We start from the raw sequence: 17,826 nt of genomic DNA on the forward strand, positions 1-17,826 counted from the left end.
TATTCAGCACTCTTATGCTAAAGGCACATTTGTACTCTTTGTGAGTAGGTGAACGGTGGCTGACTTCTCCCCCCCCCCCCCCCAACTAATTGTAATTTTGCCTTAATGCTTTGAAATTAAAATTCCCAGCGATGGGATGGCGGCGATTCCAAGTTATGTTCCACTTTCTGCACAACTTAATCTGTGTCCGTGCGCTCATGGGTTAAGCCCCACCAAAAGGCTTCAGGTTGCGATCAGGCTTTTACTGCTTAGCACTAAATGTTTTCAGTAAAGTTTATTGCCACGGATCTATAGTTGACGCAAGTCACGCCTTATCCTCGTCTGTTTACATCGGTGTCCGCGTTGGGTTCGGGTTTGTAGGCTACGCGTCGCTTGCAGAGGGGCTCCCAGAATAAAGCTAGGGCTTCTTCCCCAGGAGCCTGACTGAGAGCTGAAGGCGGGGTGAACGTGATGTAACAGGAAGCCGGAGGCTTGCATGCTCATGATGATGCCCTTGTCCTGATCACTCATTCTCCTGACAGTGTTTCCAGCATGAACCTTAAGGCAGCCTAAGAGGATCTGCCACACTCAGAGAGTTAGCACGGTGCCTGGCAGTCTCTGTCCTGGATTACCCCCTTGGCACCCCTTCAATTCAACATCCTCAACAGAAGGACCAGCTTTTTTAAGCCTGGGAAGGAGCACAGAGATTTCCCCGCCCCTTCCCCAACTCCCCCATTCTTGAGGACCCAGTCCTGCTCCGGTTGGTAAGTGCAACACAGTCACCCTTGTTTGTTTTGTCACCTCAAACCAGATCGAGCCGGAGATCCCGGATCTCCTACGAAAGCCACGTCCTGATATATTATGTAGAGTAGGGTGAGCTGATCTTCCACAGCGGAATTGGCATCTGTAAAAATAACAGCCGTCGCCAGTGTTGGGAAAGTAAATCGCGTTCTCGTAACTCGCCGCCGTCCTTGCAAGCTGTTTCCTCACCTTTCGGGCTTGACTTCGAGGGGACAGATTCTATCGTTTGTCTGTTTTCTTCAGGATATGGAGTAAACGTTTTGCACATTTGAGTTTTTTTTAATATATAAATGGAAACGAGAGCTAACTGTTGAAAGCGGTTGAGATTGTTGCATGCCTTTCTATTTTGGATCGCAGATCTCCTGTCCCTCTGTTCTGGCAGAATTAAGATGTTAACAACCTCTAGCAACTTGCAGCGAGCTCCCACCCCGTCCGCTCATAACAACACTGCAGAAAAGCCAAAGCTGGTTCCACTAAATATAGTCATTAAATTGATCTAATAATATATTAACATCTCTGTGCAGGCATTTGTTCATGTAGAAGCGACTGCTCGGGTGACGGCGACAAGCTTTACGTGGAATTAAATATTTATGTAAATATAACATATTAAATTTGACGCGTTAATAACGCGGACAGGAACGAACAGTAGTGTTTAACTAGCTGGTGCGATGTCAACGGGGCATCCTTTAAAACCAAGGGCGAAGCATTTACTACCCTGTCTCCGGGCTCAATACTTAGAAACTCGAATTAAGTTGTTAACTGTCGAGCAAATAGAATGGAAGATGCCAAGAAAGGGATCGGGGTGTAACATTCTGAAATGTCGCAGTCCAAGTACAATGGGAACATCAGTATTCTTTAAGAATTTTGGCGGATAGACTGGAACTGTGGTTACTGGAATCTATTGTGTTTATAATAATCATCGGAGTTATGTTATGAGGAGTGCCACTTTAGGAGGTTTCTTATTGCATGTTTGAAGTAAAATTAAATATTAAGGCTATCGGGGAGAAAATAAAAGATTAGTTCGGTGGGTGGGGGGGGGGGCAATTCTCACAATCATAGCCCGTCTTTTTGCAGAAAGAAATGAGGGACTCCACTCAACAAAGCCATATGAATGCCTCGTAGTAGATGCCATTGTTGACTTGTTTCAAATGAGAGAAGTCTGCAGCAGCTTTGTTTGGGATAGCAATTTAACTCTTTGCTGCCATCCATTCTGGGTTGTGTTGCAATACAACCTGCACCCCTAAGGGGGACCCACCAGGTCTGGGTTTAAAAAAAATACTGCAGAGATATTCTTTCAGGCCGTTCGCCGAAGTCTCCGCAGACAAAGAAAATACTTGTTTGCTATTGCAGTCTTCGCTCCGAAATGAGGACATTCACACCGGTTCTTAATGAGAGTTCCCATCTAAAAGGCTGATTGGGAAATGGTGTTTTAACCTAACAACAGCAGGGAGACAACGATGTATTTGTTTTAAAAAACCCCATTGTATATCGGATAATATCAATGACATGGGTCCTGTCGTGATGCTTAATGTAATTAAATTAATTTTGCAATCTGGAAACGACGATGCACCATTTGTAAAGCAAGGCACTGGAGTGTAGAAACACGTCGAAGAGTTGTATGTTTTTGCATTAACTGTAAGAAAATGCCCCCAAGCACTTCACAGCGTAACACAAAGTGATTGTCAAGCCCGTGAAGAAATTAGTCAAGACATGGAAACAAATTAGATGGAGGGTGGGGCTTTAAGGAAGGTGTGGAGTCCAGTCGAGGGAGATCACAGCGCAACAGGCAGTGGAAGAAAGGGGATGCTGGGTGGAAGATCCGAGCCAGGAAGAGGGCGACGGAGGTTATTGGAATATTGTCAGAAGGTGCGAGTGGACCTTGAAACTTGAGAGGGCCGGAGGGTGCTGCGTGCTGAGGGAATTGGATCCTGAATAGATCAGAATTCGGGTTAATGGTTGGGCAGGATTGGTGCAGGAGCAGTGTGAGAATATTTTGCGAGGCATCTCGGAGAATCAGATTCTCCCCGAAACGGGCAAGAAGGGAAGCAAAAGGAAACCACATGCCCAATCAATGAAATGTTTTCCTCTGAATGTCTACTTCGCTCAGCAGAGGATGCGAAAGATATTTGAAAGGGTCTCTGGAAATGGGATCTGTGAAGTTAGTGGCTTGTTCAAGCAGTGAGAAAAGTTGGAGCCGTTGCAGTGCTTACCTAAAAGATGTCAGGCAGAGACTTGCTGTGAATTGGACTCCAGGGTGTGGTGTGAATTAAGTTTCCTGCAAATCAGGTCTCAGGTCTGAAGTCTGTGAGTGTGTCAGTACTGACCATGATAATGATGTGGAATTGTGCAGAGCCTTCCTGCTTCTTCATCAGGTAAGTTGAAACAAATATTAACATCTGTTTAATGGCACTCTTCACCAACCTCTTTGAACCAAAATCCTCCGGGAAAGAATGAGTGCAACATTGTCATGCACATTTTCCTCCCCTTGGGCAGAATTTGATAGCAAAATCCCAATATGGGGTAAAAACACACCGCACTGCTGGAGGAACTCGGCTGGACTTCTCAGCGTCTATGAGAGACAAATATATTACCAACGTTTCAGACTTGGGCCCTTCTTCAAGGAATAAGCCGAAAAAGCCAGAAGCAGGAAATCTCAGTAAGTCTTAGAATTCAAACAATGGGGGAGGAATCCAGACCAACAAAAGGTGTTAAATGGACAAGATAAGGAATGAGGTAAGAATTGATCATGTTTGTGCAAAAGGTGATGGAATGGAGAGACAGATAGGGAAAAGGAATGGGGGGGGGAGGGTATTGAAAGTCAGAGAAGTCTATATTAATGCTATCCAGTTCGAGGGGGTCAAGTCAGAAGATGAGGAGTTGTTCCTCCAATTTATGGGTGGTCTCATTCTGGCAGTGCATGAGACCATGGGCAAATATGTCAGCAATGAATGGGATGGAGAATTAAAATATGGGGTCACTGGGAGCTACACACTATTGTGGTGGACAGAGTCCACCTCATATTCCAACTGGGCACCCTCCAACTGGATGGCATTAATATTGACCTCTGGCTTTCACTAAACCTCTTCTCCCATCCCCTTTTTCCCCTGTCACTTTTCCCTATCTGTCTCCATTCTGCCTCCTTTTGCACAAAATGATAAATTCTTATGTTGTCCCTTATCACATCCAATGATCACCTTTTGTTTGTCTGGATTCCTCCCCCATTGTTTGAATTCTGAGATTTCCTGCTTCTGGCTTTTTCTGCTTATTCCTAGACGAGGGGCTCAGCCCCGAAACATTGGCAATATAATCTTTGTCTTCGATAGATGCTGAAAAGATCGGCTGAGTTCTTCCAGCATGTCGGTGTGTTTTTACTACAATCACAGCATCTACAATCACGCCTAATATGAGTTAACAACTAATATTGTATCTGGACAATCTCCAACATGATGGCATTAACATTGACTTATCTGATTTCTGCTAAACCACTCCCTGTTCTCCCTCTCTGCTCCATTCCTGTCCTCTTTTCTCTCTCTCCATTCACAGAGCCATCTCCCTCCTGTTTGCTAGCGTGCCCTCCCTCTCTTATCCACCTATTGCCTCCTGTCTGTGGGCCTCTGCTCCTCTCCCTTACCCTTCCCTCTAACCTTTACTCATACCTTGAGGAAGGGCTCAAGCCCAAAACATTGATAATGTATCTTTGTCTTTGCTATAAAGTACACAATTTGACCTGCTGAGTTTGTTGAGCATTGCGTTTTCTACTTTAATCACAATGTCTGCAGACCTTGGTATTTTACTCTTAATATGGGTTGCAGATTACTGTATGTAAAGCACTGACTGAGCTGGACATAGATGGCTCTTGAAAATTTGTGCCTATTATTTCACAAATTTCTCTTCCTTATGAATTTGAAATGATGAGAGAAGAATTATGCTGCTGTTAAATAATCATTCAAAATATTAAAAAACTGTAATGGTTGATAAGCATCAAGAAGCTGACACCAGTATGATATTTTGAGGAGCTTAATTATTCACCAGAAACTGCTTAAAATGTTTAGAGATCTGTTTTTATTTTAATACATTCATTTTGATCTTTACATTTAATTATAAAGCCTTAGTCCTGATTGGAATCATAACATTTTATGGCTGTTGCAACCCTTGGGTCATGCCTTAGACATTCTTTTGTGTTCATTTGAATCACTTGCCTTATGCAAGTGGCAGAGTAAACTTACTTTGCCAAATATCTAATTATAGTGAAGCCCAAGGGTGAAGCAGTACCATGGTCATATGTTTTGAACCAGCTATTTGGACACCTATACAGAGCGTCTTCCAATCTTTCCAATGCTATACTGAGGGAGAAAAAGAAAACAAATAAATGAGATTAGACACAAATTGTTAAAGTGATTAGTTTAAAATAAATGTACTTGCAAAAGCTAATTATTGTAATTGGACTCGTTTCAACTTGATTTTGTAAATAAGAGATAGGAACAGGAGTTGTCTCCTCACCTTTTGAGTCTGTTTTGTGGCTTAACCAACTTTCCTCAAGTCCACTTCCCTTTCTATTTCTTCAACTCCTGACTCCTTACTGTATTAATATTCATTTCAACCTTGAAGGCATTCAGGGATTGAGCCTGTGCAGCTTTTAGGGCAATTAATTCAAAAGACACACTGCCTTTGAGAGGTTTAATTCTTCCTATCTCAGTCTGAAATGGGTCCCCTTATTCCTCTCGTCATAGACCCTCCCTTGAGCATTTAACCTGTCAAGCCCCAAAGAACCATGTATATTTCCATAAAATCCATCCTATTCTACAAAGCTTCAATGTGCACAGATCCAACCTGTTAACCTTCCCTCAAAAGGCAATCTCCTGATACCCAGATTCATCCTTGTTAACGTTCTCCAAACTAATTTTAATCAATATATCTTTCATTAAATAAAGGGGTCAGAACTGTTCACAGTACTCTGAATGTAGTAAGACTTGCTTAATTTTATAATCCAAACACCTTGAAATAAAATAGAGCATTTAATTTGTCTTCCAATTAGCATCTGTCCTCCTATTATTTTTCGTAATGCTCGTTGGTTTGCTACTATGAACGTTTAGTCTATCACTATCTCTGTCAACTGTATCCTCATTATGTATTGCCATCCGACTGACTTTTGCTTCCTTTCTTTACATCACAACTACATATTGCCAACAGCTCTAGTCCAAGCTCTGATCTCCATTCACCCAACTCCTATTACAGAATTGAAAGAGGCAATTTGATAAAAAAGTAAAGGAGGTAATTTGTCTCTCAGAAAGGCCCATCAATCCATCCTTCCTATTTTCTCCTGTAAGCAAATCTTTCTAACATGGTAATTGTTACCACTTTTCAGTTGTTCGATTGCCTTATATGTCTCATCCAGGGTGGGAACCTCATCCAGCTCTAGCCTTAGGGGCTGTTGAGGGAGCTGGAGCAGGGCGGAATCTTGGACTGAGCGGTTGGCACTGAAAAGAGATTGGAAGTGTTCTGACCATCGGTTGAGGATGGAGATCTTGTCGCTGAGGAGGACTTTGCCGTCTGAGCTGCGCAGCGGGCTTTGGACTTGGGGTGAGGGGCCGTACACAGCCTTTAGAGCCTCGTAGAAACCCCTGAAGTCGCCAATGTCCGCGCTGAGCTGGGTTCATTTGGCGAGGCTAGTCCACCACTCATTTTGGATCTCCCGGAGTTTGCGCTGAAGATGGCTGCATGCGCGACGGAAGGCTTGTTTCTTCTCTGGACAGGACGGCTTTGTAAGGTGAGCCTGGTGGGCAGCTCGCTTCTTTGCCAGTAGCTCCTGGATTTCCTGGCTGTTTTCGTCAAACCAGTCCTTGTTTTTCCTGGAGGAGAAGCCCAGTACCTCTTCAGTGGATTGCAGTATGGTAGTCTTCAACTGATCCCAGAGGGTTTCAGGGGACGGGTCCGTGAGGCGGGTTGCATCGTCGAGCTTTGCTTTGAGGTTTGCCTGGAAGTTTCCTCTCGCTTCGTCTGACTGCAGGTTTCCAACATTGAACCTCTTTCTGGGGGCTTTATTGTTCCTGGACTTTGGTTTGAAGTGAAGGTTGAGCTTGCAGCGAACCAGCCGGTGGTCAGTGTGGCATTCCGCGCTAGGCATGACCCTGGTGTGGAGCACATCTCGTTTGTCACTTTCTCGCACCAGGATGTAGTCCAGGAGGTGCCAGTGTTTGGATCGGGGGTGCATCCAGGTGGTCTTAAGGCTGTCCCTCTGCTGAAAAAGGGTGTTTGTAATGACAAGCCGCTGTTCTGTGCAGAGCTCCAACAGGAGGCGCCCATTGTCGTTGCACTTGCCGACGCCATGCTTGCCCAGGATTCCTGGCCAGGTTTCTGAGTCTTTGCCGACACGAGCGTTGAAGTCGCCCAGGATGACAACCTTGTCGGCTGTAGGGGTGCGTTGGATGAGGTTGCGCAGGTCGGTGTAGAACTTGTCCTTTTCTGCTGGTTCCGCCTGGAGGGTTGGAGCATAGACACTGATGAGGGTGATGTGACGCTTGTTTTGAAGGGGGAGTCGCATGGACATGATTCGGTCCGAGAGGCCTGTCGGAAGGTTTTCGAGTTTGGAGGCAATGAAGCTCTTGACCATGAAGCCTACACCAGATAGGTGTCGTTCATCCGAAGGCTTGCCAGACCAGTAGAGTGTGTAGCCCGCGCTGCGTTCTTGGAGGCTGCCTACATCTGCCAGGCGGACTTCACTGAGAGCGGCTATGTCGATGTCAAGTCTGAGGAGTTCATGTGCAATGAGGGCAGACCGACGTTCAGGTCGGTGGCTGTCAGCCTTGTCTAGCATGGTTCTGATGTTCCAGCATGCTAGCTTGAGTTTGTGAGCATCTTTTGAGGGGGAGGACTTGGAGGGGGAGGACGTGGAGGGGGAGGACATGGAGGGGGAGGACGTGGAGGGGGAGGACGTGGACCTGTCCTCGGGCCTGCGCAAAGGAGCTTTTAGGTGGAGTGCAGTGCGCGCAGTACTGGCCCCACCCTTTACACCCATGGTTCGTGTGCCGTGGCCAAGCAAGTGGTAATTGTTAACTGCACTGTGTAACTACTATCACCCAATTTCATAGCAGACGGTACTATCAGGCTCAATTTATGTCAGAATAGGATGAATGAGTGAGTAGGATTGCTGAGTTTACAAGTGATTGCAACACAACTAAATGCCCCAAACCAAGAGAATGTGACAATTGCTGCCCAGTTTACGGGAAACTGACACAATTTATTCATCCTTCAGCACTCCAGAAGCAAAAATTTCTTTCAGATAAGGTATCTCAAAGTCTATTTACACTCAGAATTAAGTACGAGATGTCATTGGAATACGTAAAAGGAATAATTTGCTTTCAGTCAGATTTGAGGGCTACCAAAGTATGTTCCTGTGCAAAGTATGCACAGTTGTACTCAATAGAACAATTTGAGATTCTTGAGACGTAAGCAGATTCAGAAGCCGAGGTCCTTGGGGCTGAAGAAGTTGGACATACAGAGGGCACAGGAAGGTCACTACAACTGCTGGGAAAGACCTCAAAGGCAAACTGATGTGGGAAGTCTTGAACAATATCTGATGGAATTAGAGTACCTTAACATCTGCAATCATTAGTGTGATCCATGCAATTTAAATCAACGGCCTTTGTGTTAAAATTTCAAGACTCCTAAGCACTCCCATGCTCTACAAACATCTTAATTCCAACACATTTCTTAGTTTCAGTAGAACAATTATGAATATCTTAACAATGTTTATTATAGTAGCAATGATGTAAGAGTTCAAAAACATGATAACGTTGCAACTTTTTGCTCCAACCCCATTTGTAGTTAAACTCTATTCAGTTCACCTGGACAGTTGGAGGACTGTATTTCTCTAGATGGAAGTGTCTGTCATATTTTGGATCAAGGGATGAAACCACAGCAGAGTTTTGGGTTTGCAGTCCTCACAGCCTTAACTCTGCCTTTCTTCCATCTGCGATGATATCTGAATAGAACATTTTGCAGCACTTTTGGCAGTGAAGTCTCAGGAGAGCATTATTTTCAGGTTGAAATTCAAGCTTATTGTCACATTATACCTGGTCCTGAGAAGAATTCCTCTGCAAGCATTCTAGCCAGTTGACTCTAACATGCATACGCCATACATAGATGAGTACAATTACAGAGTATGGAGATACAATGAGAAAGATCAATTGGTGCATATCAAGGGCAGCCTGAGAGCACTATAGTGTGGTTCATTCAGGAGCCTGATGGCTATAGAGAAGAAACTGACTTCAAGCCTATTGGTTTGCAACTTCACCCTCTTGAACTTTCTTTCTCAATAGGATCAGTAGGATAATGGTTCCTTTTCTGTGGCAGCGGGAAGTGTAGATTGATTGGGTGGAGGAGAGGGAGTAAGATGTTCTGAGTTGCAATCACCACCTTGATCTTGGAGAGAGCAACCTTACTCCGAACTGAACCGTATCCTGCATCAGGATATCATACAGAATGCACAGGATGGATAAAAATAATTTGGTCTTTGCTAATCTTCCACTGCTTCATTAAATCTAATAGAGAACAATTTCTTTCTCAAATATCTCTTTATTCACTTTCCTTTGAAGGCAAATAATGGGAATTAACACATATAACTATATTAAACCAATGCGAAAGTGCATCCTTATACCTTGAAAACCTTTGTATAAAACACAATGAAAATCAGATAGATATTGTTCACTGATTTGTGAATGGACTAACAATGTACACCCTGAGTATTAAGAGCAGAAATTTTGTGCTGTCATTTGCAACTTGCTCATGTTGCATTGTTAGGAAGCCTTCTTTGTGATACAAAGGCTCAGAAATGTTGGCTAAGTGTTATTTGATGTAACTTCATAATTAATTTCCGCTACACTTTCCTTTGGCTCTAGTTTTGGGTTTTGCACCAATATTTCCTCCACAGCCAGCAAATCCACTTTCAATAATGATTATTGAATTTTGATGAAAATTGGTATGAGAATGAGTTTATTGTCATGTACATTGTACAAATGCCCCAAAATTATTAATTGTTGCAACAAATAGATACTCCATAAAGAAAGAAAAATGACAATAGTATACATTAAATTATAAAGGGATAATACATCCAAGAGATAGATAATAAGCATGTGCATTTACCATGATGCAAGAGAAAAATTTCAGTAATGCCGAGAGTTTTTTTTGTGGTGCCAGGGGCATGTATAAAGGAAGGTTCATGAGTTTGGAGAAAAACTGGTCTTGAATATAGAGGAGCTCCTTTACAGGTTTTTGTATTTTTTGCCTAAAGGTTGCAGTGAGAAGAGGCTGTGACCAGAGTAATGCGAACCCTTAGGATGTTGGCTGCCTTCTTATGAGGTAGCACCTGACATTGATGTCTTCAATGGATGGGAGGTCAGAGCTTGTGATGGACCTGGCTACATTTGCTACTTTCTGTATTCATGGGCACTTGAATTACCAAACAACTCTGTGATGCAACCAGCCAATATACTGTACTGTACAGTACTGCTGCCAAAGGTTGATAAGAGTATTTGACGACATGCTAAATCTCTTCAGACTTGATAGAAAGGAAAGGGGTTTGGTGTCCCTCCTTCACAGTTGCATCGATGTGTTGCCTCCAGCAGAGGTCTTCTGATATATGAATTCCCAGGAACTTGTTGGCTGAATATGTTTTGTAGCTACTAATTAATTATTAAATATTCAGTAATGGTAATCAATTCAGGATCTGAATAGGATGGATGGAGGTTAACATAAATGTCAATATATCAGCAACTTCAATTTATCACACTTCCTAAACTCCAAAAAATACTGATCTAAACTATATATCTTTGAGAGGACAGTCATCTCCTTCCATGAATTAGACTGGTGAATCTCCTTTGTACAGGTGTTTAAATTAACAACAAAGGTACCAAAACTGTAGTACTAAAAATGTGGCCTCATCAACAGCTTGTACAATTATAACAAATCTTCCCTACTTTATTAAACTCCAAACCCTTAGCAATCAAGGGCAAAATGCCTTCTTATTTACTAGATTTTTGCTGTCACATTTTTGTGATTGATGCACGAGAACATCTAGATCCCTCTGTGCTTCAGTGTCTTTCACCCTCTTCTTGTGAATAAGAATTTACCCTTTCATTCCTCCTCTGGAAATGGTTGACTTCATAAACTTTATTTGCTAAGATTTTGCACAATCAATCTAACTATGTTTAAATCTAAATCTACACCCAAAAAGCAATTAAATTTTACATGGAGATCAGGAAACAATGCTAAATGTCGAGATATTTTGGCTGGAATCATTCGAAAATGCTTGCACAGCTGAACTGTTCCCTTAGCGGCTAATGCTCTCTGAAGAATACAAGCTATAAATCATCCTTTCTTCTCCCACCAGCCTGATGATGATTCACAATGAACTTAGGCACCCATATTCACCTGTAAAATTAGTATGTTCACTTGAATCATACAATTGTAACTCAGAACCTGAATTGATTTTTCCTTACTGCTAAACCAATGTTTAGGATGCATCAAAGTATATATTACAACCCAGGATAGTCAGATTATCATACGAGGAGAATCATTTCAGATTGGTAGATAAAGTGGCAGATCTGAAGATTGGAAGCAGATTCGATTTTGGCAAATAAAATCAACTCTGCTAATTTTCCTGTCATCTGCAAACTTAGTAATGAGCTCATCCATGTTTTTGCCCATTATTTACACATATTGCAAGCATAATGGAACACTGCTGGTCACAGGCCTCCAGTCAGATAAGCATCTCTTCACCACTCTGCCTTCTGTGGAAGATGCAGTAAAACATGGATAAATGTGAAGATATCCACTTTGATGGGAATACAAGAAATATCAGGTGCTGTTAGATTGGTAAGAGTTGATATACAAGAAGACTTTGATGTTCTTGTGTACCAGTCACTGAAAATTACCATGCACTAGAAGTCAGCAGTTAAGAAGGTAAATGGTATTATGATATTCATTAATTGGATTTGAGTAAAGGAGCAAAGTTGTTTATAAATAAGTTTATAGTCTGTTGGTGGGATCATACTTGGAATATTGCATGTGGTTTTGGTCTTATTATTGATGAAAAGATCTTTTTGTTATCAAGGGAATGTAACAAAGATTCACTAGGTTGAGCTCTGGAATTACAATTTGACTAGGTTCTCAGCGGTCTGATGGAAACAAACAACATTCTGGCAGAGCTGAACTGGCTGGTTATGGGGAGAACATTTCTTCTGGCCAGGATGTCTAAGAATGAGGTCTCACTGTCTTGAATTAGGAGGATAAAAGCGTTAGAACACAAGTGAAGAGAGACTTCACTCAAGAGGGTGGTAAATTGTGGAATTTGCAACCACAAAAGTTGTAGAAGTCAATTTGTTGAGTGACTGCTTTCTTTTTGTCTTCCTGTGGATAAAACAAGCTGGAAAGCTGAATGTTACATTATGATTAAGTGAATTTTTCTTTCTCAGTCATGATGCTCCATTAATTTAGCAACACTGTTTTTTGTTTACAAACTACTGTGCAAGGTAACAAAGTAGGCACTTATTCAATTAACCAACAAATGATTCAGCCAAACTATCTGTAAATTGTACATACTGCAGTCTCCAAACAATTGTATGATTCACCAACTGGCAGCTTTAAATTTTAAATTGGGATTTGAAATTGCCTATGCATCATTTACGTTGGCACCAGCACTGTGTAGGGGCAATGAAAAAGGCAGTCAGCTGACCCAGAAACATGCTTCCATCTTGTGCTCTGCCAACCAACAGTTCCACAGGTGCCAATCTCGATGCACACTGGTTTCAAGCAAGGCTGGGTCATTGCCTTGATGCTTTCTTCACGCTTTCTTGCTGAACTATGATACCTCGCCTCTAACCAGCACTGAATCTGCGTGATCAAAGTAAACTTCAATTTATATGTCTCTAATATCATCCATCCTCAGTCATCCAGATGTAGCCTGAAGACGATGGTTATGTTTGCATGCATTTCAAGGCTGATTTCATGGAGTCGTACAACACGGAGCATGAAAGGCCCATTTTACTTGCAGCCTGCTCCAATCCCTTTTCGTTCTCCGCACAATTCCATCAACTAATTCCTCCTCCCCCATTTTATTCTACTATTCATCTATATGTTATGGGTAACTTATAGTGGCTAATTAATCTACCCACCCACTCAGCTTTAGGATGTGGGAGAAAAATACCCCAGACTGCCCAGAAGAAACTCACACAGTCATGGGGAGAATGTGCAAAATCCACATAGACAGTTCCAAAGGTCAGTGTTGAAATTGGGCCACTGGATCTAGTTCTACTATTCACTGACATTCACTGAAACATAGGAGAGAATGGGTTTTTGTACTCATCCATTTTTAAAATGAAGGTCTTCTACCAGCTTGCCCAACAGTATGACTTCAATGTCCGATTTAAAAATTAGACTGTTTTGTGGCCCATTCATCAGGGGCCACCTCTAAGCAAAGACTAAATTTGTCATGACTTTCATTAGACCAGCGCAGCCTTTGGCCATTTGAGGAAAAGAGTGGCAACAGATACAGTCCTGGTATCTGGTACAGGTCTCATGGTCCACTGAATGGGAGTGAATCTTGACCTCCTATCATATTCTAAGGATTGGGACAAAATCTCAGCAGGAATTTCCAGCGACAGAAGGAAATGTTACTTCCACAAATCTAGTACATCAACTGGATGGATGACGGTCCTCTCCAAAACCAACATCACCAGCACTTCAGGCCATAATGACACAGAATTGGTTCCACCCAGCAGGCCATGTCATTTGCTTGTCTGACTTGGATTCCCTTGGTAGATGCACAATTCTGAGCTCTGTCATGGAAGAAGGAACAAATTCAAGGATATTCTGAAATGCAACATCCCCATTAACACCTGACTCGCCCTGACCCATGAAAGGAGCATCCTGAGAACACGTGTATCAGGAGCACACAAAACCTTGCCTTCCAATCTACACACTCGCCCATCCTGACAGTTACTTTCAGGCCCCACATCAGCCTCATTAGAAACTCAGAATCCATCAAACTGTAATAGAATTTAATTTTAAATTTAATTTAGTGATATATCACAGTAACTGGCTCTTCTGGCCCATGAGCCTGTGCCATCCAAGTACAACCACATGGCCAATTGTCCTACTGATTCTCCATGTCTTTGGAACATGGGAGAAAACTGGAGCCCCCAGAGGAAACCCATGTGGACACAAGGAGAATGCACAAACTCCTTGCAGACAGTTCTCGATTTGAATCCCGGTTGCTGGCATTGAATACCATGACACTAATTGCTTTGCTAACTATTGCCACCCTAAAAACAAGACCACAATATTCAGAACATTATCTCATTGACTGACGCAGCAGGGCAGATGGCCTCATCGTGCATGTTCCTTATGTATGTAGGATAAAGAGGAAGGGAAGGAAGGAAGTAGAAAATGAATGAGGAAGTGCTACTAGAAATGGAGAAACAGGAACTGGTGGACCACTAACCCTGTGGTCTTCTTTTGTGATTGAATTATTTATGACAATTATTCAGTAACTTCATTCCAGTGCTCCAATGACTGATGGCCTTATCATATATAACCATATAACCGTTTACAGCACGGAAACAGGCCATGTTGGCCCTTCAAGTCCGTACCGGTTCACTTGAACAACTCCACTAGCTCCTCTGCAAACCCCTGAGGAAGTAGAGGCTTTCTTCATGATGCCATTGGTGTGTTGGTTCCAGGAACACTCTTTTCTTTTAGTGATGTCATTATTCTGAAAAGTTGAAAGCCATCAGTAAAAGTCAATTGCAATCTAATGTAATAAATTCAATCATAATGCATATAAAGTTGAACTAATTCCCTTGATTTCAGGGGAAAATAAGAAGCTGGAAAATGGGGGCAACAAACAAGATGCTGAAAAAACAGGAAAGCAATAGGCAGATGGGGTTTCGGACCAAAGCCCTTCATTAGGAATAGCAAGAACCAGGTGGGTGCCCAAATAAAAGTGTTTTTTTTTTGGGGGGGGGGTGTAGAGGGGTAGGAGCACAGGCTGGTAGGTGAATACAGGAGGGAGGGGGAAGGAAAAAAAGGAGCCAAGAGGTGAAGGGGCAGAGGGCTGAGAAAGACACACTCTGGCAGGATGGCAGGCAGAGGATAAAGGAAAAGAGGAGGATTGCATCAGAGAGAAGGGAAATTGGGGTAGGGGCTGGAATATGAGAAAGAGGGTGGAGAAGAAGGCGACCCTTAGTTTCTGTCTTTTATTATAGTTTTTCCTTTCTAAATTCTCCATGAGGTGCTTTCTAGTAACTGGATGGTGGGAAGGCTTTCAATTGAGGAGATTGGAAATGGTTTGTTAGTTGGAGCTCACAGAATGCTGGGCTTTTAGAAACATATAAAATAACAAAGGTGACCTAGCACAATCTTTGATTGCGATTAATTTTGGGTACCACAAACTTCAACACTATTTTGGCAAACATTGTCCTTAATCGTGACTGTGCTTTGAAGTTTATGTTGTTCTATTTGCATTTTCATTTGTTGTTACATTTGTCTTGGTTAATTTATGCCTATGTAGACTGATGGAAAACTCAAAACGGTCAACCAGTTTACCTATCTCGGCTGCACCATTTCATCAGATGCAAGGATCGACAATGAGATAGACAACAGACTCGCCAAGGCAAATAGCGCCTTTGGAAGACTACACAAAAGAGTCTGGAAAAACAACCAACTGAAAAACCTCACAAAGATAAGCGTATACAGAGCCGTTGTCATACCCACACTCCTGTTCGGCTCCGAATCATGGGTCCTCTACCGGCACCACCTACGGCTCCTAGAACGCTTCCACCAGCGTTGTCTCCGCTCCATCCTCAACATCCATTGGAGCGCTCACACCCCTAACGTCGAGGTACTCGAGATGGCAGAGGTCGACAGCATCGAGTCCACGCTGCTGAAGATCCAGCTGCGCTGGATGGGTCACGTCTCCAGAATGGAGGACCATCGCCTTCCCAAGATCGTATTATATGGCGAGCTCTCCACTGGCCACCGTGACAGAGGTGCACCAAAGAAAAGGTACAAGGACTGCCTAAAGAAATCTCTTGGTGCCTGCCACATTGACCACCGCCAGTGGGCTGATAACGCCTCAAACCGTGCATCCTGGCGCCTCACAGTTTGGCGGGCAGCAGCCTCCTTTGAAGAAGACCGCAGAGCCCACCTCACTGACAAAAGGCAAAGGAGGAAAAACCCAACACCCAACCCCAACCAACCAATTTTCCCTTGCAACCGCTGCAATCGTGTCTGCCTGTCCCGCATCGGACTGGTCAGCCACAAACGAGCCTGCAGCTGACGTGGACTTTTTTACCCCCTCCATAAATCTTCGTCCGCGAAGCCAAGCCAAAGAAAAGAAAGAAGAGACTGATGGAAAACTCAGAAATTTATTATGAACTTTAAATCAAATTGAGTTTTGTTTTGCTGTAACCCCAGGGCTAAATGGTTTTGGGGATTATATAGATACGTAAATTTTTGTATCTTATCACGCCTAATTTAGTTGAACCATCTTACAAAATGTATCGCTAAAAAATTGTAACCAGCTTTTGAGGTAGGAATAATAAAGTATTCAATAATTTCAAGATAATTGTTTTACTGTATGTGCCCATTTGTTTAAAAATTAATATTTTATTGTTGAAACCTATTATTGCATCCTGAATGATGCATAGGCATCACACCTTTATGCTCTATTTTAATACAATGTTAAAAATGATCCTTTCCCATCAATATTGTTGTTCCTTTGGGAATGTGATCCAGTCTAGGCAGCAAAAGTGATCCATCTGGTTGACCTTACTCTTTTAAAATGTCTCTTAAATGACTTTTGTGGAATGGCTCTAAAAATGTTCCTTCCTCTTTCCCCAATGATATTAGATGAGTTTTAATATTTTACAAATCCACTGGATAAGTTTAAACTTGATTGCTTTCTTTATGGCTGTGTTTTGTAGATGCTTTGAAGATAAAAATAATGAACAGAGGGAACTGCATATTTTAGCTAAACACAATCTGCTAGAATAATGTTATGAATGCAGAGGTCCCCAAAACCCAGCAGCAATACATATCCACCAAGACAAATGGTTACTTAAACAAAAGTTGCTTTTAATTTTCTTTAAACATTAAAAACAGGATCAAACTTTAATTTATTACTCTTAACTTAACCTAACATAAGCCCCTTCTAATTCTAAGTGCACGTGTATGTAATGTGTGTAAGTTCAGAAAAGTTCTTTGATTCACAGTCCAATCTCACTTCTCACTCCTTCAAGGTAATTCTTATACTGTGCACAGAATTTAACATTCATGAATTTTCACCAGGCTTTCATTCTTAAAGGTAAATGGCTATCGCTCAGGAAGGTTCTAGTTGGTTTCAGAGAGAGATTTGTTGCTTGTTGGATATGCACAAACTGATTTCCTCCGATCAGCCACTTCAGTCTCTTGCCAAAAAAACTTGCCCTATCATGGGCCTTCCAAATGATAACCACTTCTTCCAGGTCACCACAGAGTTGCTCTTATTTTCCTTATTTCAGCCATTTCCTATTGTAAGGACTTTAAGGGTTTTCAACAGGCTGAACTCAGAACTCACAATGGATCTTCAAAATGGGGTCTTCAACAAGCCTGCCAGCTTGCCATGTTGCAGCTTACAAAAGCCACTGTAGAACTCAGTTCTCTCTCTCAAAAAAAGAAATCCTGTTTGGTCCTTTCTCTCTCTCTCTCTCTCTCTCTCTCTCTCTCTCTCTCTCTCTCTCTCTCTCTTTCTCTCTCTCCCCCCCCCTCTGGTTGCAAAACTACAAGATCACAAGACAAAGAAACAGAAGCAGACCACTAGGCCCATCTAGTCTGTTCTGTAAAACTACACTAAGCTACTCTACACTAGTTCCAATTTCTGGCCTTTTCCCCATATCCCTTGATGCCCTCACTAATGAGATACTTGTCTATTTCTTGTTTAAATACTCCCAATGATCTGGCTTCCACTGGTGTATGCGGCAGAGAGTTCCACAGATCCATGACCCTCTGGCT

General features: G+C 42.4%; 1 protein-coding gene across 7 annotated transcripts in view; it reads left to right on the plus strand.

Moving 5' to 3' along the window:
- The first annotated feature begins 476 nt into the window (after positions 1-476).
- The window catches only part of LOC138761862 (calcitonin gene-related peptide type 1 receptor-like), a 95,762-nt gene continuing 78,412 nt past the window's right edge, over positions 477-17,826 (plus strand). For 3 of the 7 annotated variants that reach the window (XM_069934753.1, XM_069934756.1, XM_069934757.1), the window contains exon 1: positions 477-743. Coding sequence is in view for 2 of the 7 variants with exons in the window: in XM_069934752.1 (XP_069790853.1) it covers positions 1,027-1,031 (5 nt within the window). In the remaining 5 variants the exon portion in view is untranslated. Of the gene's footprint in view, positions 744-860; positions 1,032-17,826 lie in introns of those variants that run through there. The other 4 variants (XM_069934754.1, XM_069934752.1, XM_069934755.1 and 1 more) reach the window with 2 other exon arrangements.

The sequence above is a fragment of the Narcine bancroftii genome, chromosome 4 (assembly GCF_036971445.1).
Source record: "Narcine bancroftii isolate sNarBan1 chromosome 4, sNarBan1.hap1, whole genome shotgun sequence".
In the NCBI taxonomy this organism is placed as follows: domain Eukaryota; kingdom Metazoa; phylum Chordata; class Chondrichthyes; order Torpediniformes; family Narcinidae; genus Narcine; species Narcine bancroftii.